The sequence below is a fragment of the Nannospalax galili genome, unplaced genomic scaffold (genome assembly GCF_000622305.1).
Source record: "Nannospalax galili isolate Female #2095 unplaced genomic scaffold, S.galili_v1.0 scaffold312, whole genome shotgun sequence".
NCBI lineage: Eukaryota > Metazoa > Chordata > Mammalia > Rodentia > Spalacidae > Nannospalax > Nannospalax galili.
The window spans coordinates 1,894,912-1,901,380 of NW_008335967.1; the positions used below are offsets into that span (position 1 = coordinate 1,894,912).

The 6,469-nt window shown below is 43.8% G+C and overlaps 1 protein-coding gene across 1 annotated transcript in view; it reads right to left on the bottom strand.

The window, feature by feature from the left end:
• The window catches only part of Slc26a4 (solute carrier family 26 member 4), a 49,708-nt gene extending 43,546 nt beyond the window's left edge, over window positions 1-6,162 (bottom strand). Inside the window, exons 1-2 of the mRNA XM_008830719.2 lie at window positions 5,952-6,162; window positions 3,705-3,844 (exon numbers count right to left, since the gene is read on the bottom strand). Of these exons, the coding sequence (XP_008828941.1) occupies window positions 3,705-3,844; window positions 5,952-6,115 (304 nt within the window). The 5' untranslated portion in view covers window positions 6,116-6,162. The remainder of the gene's footprint in view (window positions 1-3,704; window positions 3,845-5,951) is intronic.
• Window positions 6,163-6,469: the final 307 nt, after the last annotated feature.

The following is a 6,469-nucleotide window of genomic DNA, read 5'->3' on the forward strand; positions in this document are numbered from 1 at the left end:
AAAGAGGAAACCTCATCTTGGAGGAGTAACCTTCTATTCTGTGCCAGAACTCCACACATGTACCATTCTCATGATTTTCCTTCTAGCAGCTTCTCTTGTACTTCTCAGACCATAGATCTCTTTTCTTATGCTAGGTTGATCCTGTCAGCTCACTAATATGTTCTGGTAGCTCCTGCATCAAAAATAAATAAAAAATAAATAAACAAATAAATAAATCCCACCACCTCCATCCCATACCTCTCTCCAATTCACAGCAAAACCTCTTACAGGCATTCTGTGTGCCCTCACCACTGCCTACTGTCAACAGCCCTTCAGTCTTCTTAATTTTTTTTCTCCAACATTCTCTCTTGGTTTCTGATTCCTTATTCCTCTGATTACCCTTTTTTCTTCAGCTTCCTGAGCCAAAGTTCAAGTTCTTCATTGGCCTTTGCTCTTCCTGGCTAGCCCTCTCTTCTTCATCTTTCCTTTCTTCTTGGCAATTATAGGCATTCCTACTATTTTATTTTATTGTTATTTTGCAATTCTGGGGATCAAATGCAGAGTCTTGCACATGCCCAGCAAACACTTTTTAAAATATTTTATTTATTATTTTTATTTTAGGGAAAATGCATTACCTATGTGTATGTAAGTGTACCTATGTCATGCAATGCCCATGGAGGTCAGAAGATGGCATTGGATCCCCTGGAATTGGAGTTATGGACAGTTGTTAACTGCCATGTGGGTCCTGGGAACCAAACCCAGGTCCTCTGCACAAGTAGCCAGTGCTCTTAACCACTGAGCCATCTCTCCAGCCCCTCAGCAATCACTCTTGATGAGGGACATCCTTGGTACTTATCCTTATTATTTTTCTGACTCAGAGTCATGTTCTGTAGCCTAGGCTGACCATATTTCTCCTGCCTCTGCCTCTCAGATTGCAGGTATGTACCACCACACCCAGCTATCTCAAACTCTTTAAATACAAAGCTCTAAAGTTGTGCTTTCTTGGGTGTGTGTGTGTGTGTGTGTGTGTGTGTGTGTGTGTCTGTGTGTGTCTACTCCAGACCTCTCCTCTGACCTTAACAGTAGTAGTAGTTCCAATTTTCTATTTGGAACATCCAATTAGATATTTCACATGGATATCAAATTACCATGTCCAAAAGGAACTTCTCTTAATTCTGACATCCCAAACCTGCTCCACAGCCAGTGGTTGCCATTTTTAAAAAATGACAGTCATCTCCCCATTTGCATGATCCAACATCTTAAAGCCATCTGATTTTCATCTTCACTCACCAGTACATAATGATGATTCTTGCTTCAGAATATATTTTAGATGGTGCAGATCTATGCCCTGTCTGATCCAGCTTAAACTGATACACCTGTCCTCAGGGTGAGGCACCTAGGGGACATTATTTAAACAGCCCTCCCTGAAAGTGTCCCCCTTGCCTCACCCTACCCTTGACCTCACCTAAGCTTATCTCAGATCATGTCCTCAGCCACCCTCCCCCATACACACTACAACTTCAGAATTTTCCTATTCCTCCTGGAAAACACAAAGCCCATTTTGTTCTTAGGTCCTGGCATGCTTCTTTCTGCTTATCACAGGGATGGCTCCTGGTCATCCTCTCGGCTCTGACCAAATCTCTCTTCAGTTAAGCCTTCCTTAACAGTTACATCTAAAATAGACCTTCCTTCCAAATTAATTCCTATCATGCTATGTTCTCATCTGACCACGTGAGCTCCACGAAATCAGCACCTATACCCGTTAGTGGTTGCTGATTCCCCACTGCTGATTACCTCAGGTACAGAATTTACCCACAAATGTTTATTACATGCATGAATGATAAACAAGTATATGAATGAGCCAAATTAACTTTCCAGAAGGTCACCTAACAAAGATAACTTTATAGTAGTATTTCTGGACAGGGTAGAAGTTATGATTGTGGATCCTAGCCTGGATTCAGATCCCAGTACAACTACTCACTTGCTCCATGATCTTGGGCATGATTTAACAGATTTCTCATCTGTTTAAAAGTCTATAGTAATAGTACCTACTCTGCATGGTTTATGGGAGAGTTAAATAACATATGATACATATTAAGTAGAATTAATCTTTTTGGATTTGGGAGTTTTTTGTTTTTCTTTTGCTTTTGTTCTTTGCCAATATCAGGGGAAACCTAGGACCTCATGTATGCATGTGGGTCAAGCTCTCTGAAACTGAGCTCCATCCCCCAGCAGTAAAATTAATCTTTATAACACACCTGTCTATGAAAACAGAGAACACCTGAAGCTCGGGAAAATATTTTTTATGTGGAACAATGATTTATTATCAGGAATGCAATTCAGTCTTCTCTAAATACTGAGCCACCTACTTGGTGCTGATCTCTGTGCTAGGCCCCACTTAAGCAGCATGGGGTAGATGGGGCCCATTCCCCAGGAGCCCCCGAGTGCTGCCACTCCACAGCCTTTGAAGACATAGTATAGAACCCCCCCCCTCCTTAGAACACACATTTTTAACATTCTAGATCCTCTTCCTTCAGTGTGGGAGTGTACCTGCCTGCTCTGAGTACTCTGCAGTGCTCCACAGACAAATTTGAATGCGCAGTATCACTCCACATTTATTACTAACTTCTAAAATAGTCTATTTGCAAGTCATCTTTCTCCACACGTCAACACCCTACGCTATTTCCCATTACTTTGTAAACTCAGAAGTCACCTTCAGGGGAACTCAACACTGACAACTCAACTTCCAGGAAGCCATTCCAAATCCCAGAAGAGTGGGTAGAACGTACTTCATTAACACTATCCTAGCAGAGGACATTTTTTCCTGCCCTAGCTCTTAGCATACTGAACTATGAGCATCCATTTCCCCCATGGGACTGTGAGCTCCTTCAAAGCAGTAGTGCATCTTATTCTTAATAGCATCCCTAGTGCCTGCAGCATGAGCTGATCCATAGATTCTACCACATCAATGTGTTTTCTGTTTTCATGTGGAAGCTGAGAGGAATTAGCCAGGGATGAGGAATCTACAGAAACAAGATGATGAGGATGAGAGACAGAGCTGAATGCTCATTCTGCTCAGTACCAACTATGCAGAAGACTTCTAAGTCTAATGGAAATAAATTCAGTTTTCAAAACAAAAACAATAAAGCCACACCTATGTTGGGATATTTTCCAAGAAGTTTAAAACAAGAGAATGAATTAAAGCATTTGTAAATGGAAAAGCTCCTCATGTGTGGTCCAGGCTAAGAAACGTCCTTAGCTTTCCTTCAAACTGATTTCAAACTGTGGCACCAGTGGAATATAAAAGTAATCTAATGAGCTAAAAGAATCAGGTTTTTAAAACAAAGAGACTAGAACAGAATACAGAATATCAGAACTTATTACTTGTAGTGAAGAGTTATATTTATAAAACCTTAGCTCTGTGTGTACATGTCATGATGCAAGGCATATTTCTTCCTGTGAATAGTAGTCAGTAAATTTTGGGAAGCTACTGCCTGGTATATGCTTCTAATTTGGAGCCACACAGCCAGAGAAACATTTCCTAGGGGGGAAAATCTCCGTGGAAGAGGAGAAGAAAGGTGAATCTCTCCACTAAGGTGCCCTAGAGGAAAGATGAAGGCCTTGAAAGGTGAACAAGCAATTTGTCCACAGTGACAGGCGTGGGGGAGTCATGAATCGCTGCTGGACACTCCCAATCACTTGAGACTTATCCACCAACATCTTACCTTGCAGTGTACCCACTAGCCCAGTACTAACTCCAGAGATGATGTCACTGAGCAGCCATTCCTTGACCCGGTATTTGGGGAGCCAGTCCAGGATGGGCAGGAGAGTCTTCAGCAAGGCAAAGGCTCTTTTTCTTGAACAACTGCCAAAAAAGCAGGAAAATTGGATGTCTGGGTCAATTTGGGGTCATAACCAGTTGCAAATCATAAGTTATGAACCAAATTCTCCTGATTTTTCTAACTATGCAAAAAAAAAAAAAAACTATGAGTTTCGTGAAAAAATACTGATGCTGAAGTGTTTAGTGTGCTTTTTGCCAGGACTTGTCCCTATTCTTTTAAATGCACTGTTGTAGGAAACACATAATTAAGTGTCTCCTCCCCTTGTCAGACTTTTTAATCCTCTGAGAAAATATTCCTACACAAGAACTCATTTTCTGACCCAGCCAGAAAATAATCAATGTGGACTCTGTATGTGAGATTAATTTTCAGGCTCGTAACCTTGGCACTGTCTTTTTCAAAGAAAAATAAACACAGAGATATTTTGGCAACACAAGCTTAGGGCCACTTTTTAACAAAAATATTAACATGATAACTTATACCTTGTACCTTGCTACTTAAAAATTTTAAACTTACTAACCCACAGATAAAAGAAAAAACAGCAATAGATAAGACTCCCACTCTTTAAAAAGCATTTTTAAAAATTGTATTTATAGCCAGGAGTGGTGGCGTAGGCCTTTAGTCCCAGCACTCGGGAGGCAGAGGCAGGTGGATCTCTGTGAGTTCAAGGCCAGCCGGGTCTACATAGTGAGTTCAGGTCAGCTGGGACTACAGGGAGACCCTGTCTCAAAAAGACAAAAAAATTATATTTATGAAAAAATTGGAAATTGAGTGATCACTCAATTTTGATATTAAGGAACTATTTTAGGTGGATAATAGATATGGTTACTTATTTTTAAATCCTTAGAGATACACACTAAAAGATATGTAGTAGCCCTCCTTATCTGTGGCATGGTCCCTCATCTGTAAATTCAAGCAATTCTGATCAAAAATAATCAGGAAAAATGTACTGAGCATGTGACATTTTTTAAACCTTATTTTCTAAACTATACAGTATAACAGTGGCTAACATAGCAGTTGCATTGTATTAGATATTTTATGTAATCTGGAGATTACACAGGATAATGTGCATGGATTATGTGGAAATATCATGCCATCATATATAAGTGACTTGGGCTTCAGTTTTGCTATCTGTGGGAATCTTGAAACCAATCCTCCATGGATACCAAGGGACAATGGGAACAGACCAAAAAGGTCCACTACACCGATTTTGCTTAAAAGTGATAAATGATGCTGGAGAATCTGAGAGGGAGTTGGTGGGGGAGGGGTGGATGAGAGGCCTTGGGAGGGGAAAAGAGAGGGTTGGAAATGATGTAAATATAGTGTCCTGCATGAAATTCTAAGAAAAATTATTTAAAAAGAAAACAAAACTCAAAATACATTGTATGCATGTGTTCTCAAAGAATTAACAAGATAAAAATAATGCTGAAAGAAGCAAGTGGTTGGCAGTAGGTGAAATCAGATGAACTGAACTGATCATTATTGAAGCTGAGTGATAAGTTAAAATCTTGGGAGGTTGTTGTACTTATGTTTACTTTTGAATATCCTTTAAACACTAGGTAATAAAAGGTTTTTTTTGTTTTATTTTTTAAAGAAAAAAATCCGGCGACTAGTTGACTTTTCTCTATGCTCCTTATGCTTGTGGAGTCTCATTTTGGGGGCACATTGGATTTTAGGGACGTGGCGGTTCTCACGTCCAGGGGTCCCACTGCCTCCAGAAGCTCTTGGAGCTTCTGTGTCCCAGCTTTCATCCCAGGTCTCTGACTGAAGGCTATCATGCCATTGGTGGAAAGTTTTAAGGCCAGGTTTGTCCATGTCTTTCAAAGAGCCCCTTTCCTACCGCTTACTGGCCTTCTCAAGAAGGAAGCGGAGGGCCACTGGACCCTAAGGAGCACTCCGGATTTCTTTAAAAGGGAAAAAGAAAGGGGGGTGGGGCGGTGTTCCAGGAGGATACTCTCGCCTCAAAGGGGAGTTTCTGTGAAGTTGCAGAGATTCTGGCCCCAGACTTATGAGCCACCCTCTGCCCAGGACCAGCCTGGAGGGAAGCGCGGGCGCGGCTGGCTCTCAGTACAGGACGCTAGGCGCTCCCCTTTCCCCGGCCAGCCGCCCCTGCGCCCCAGCCTCCCACTCTACCTGCAGCTCCGGGCTAGGTTCTCCCGCAGGGTCCTGCGCTCCTGCAGGCGCCGCTCCTGCTGCTGCTGGAAGGCGAGCTCGCTGTAGACCGGCCGTGAGACCTCGTAGCTGTAGCGGCACTCCGGGAGCTGCGGCCTCTCTGACCTGCCGCCCGGCGCCGCCATGAGCTGCGAACCCCAGGACAGGGAGGAGGCACGACCTGGGAAGACAACCCAGGGCGCAGAGCGCCCAGCAGACCGCTAGCCCCAGGGAGCCGTCTCCCGCGCCACCTGTTGCCGCGGGCCGGCCCGCGAGCCCTCCACGTCCTGCGGTCCTCCGCGCTCCGCTACACTCAGCCCCACCGCGCGTACGGCCACCTGCAGCGGGGCAGCCGAGGACTCGGGGTCCGGTGGCCTGCAGGTGCCACCTGGGACTCCCCACTGTCACAGAAGTGAGCCTCCCTTCGTGGCCTTCGGGTGTTGGATCCGGTGGCCTCCGTGGGCAGTCAGGGCGCTGTCCGCGTCCTGAAATCGCCCCCA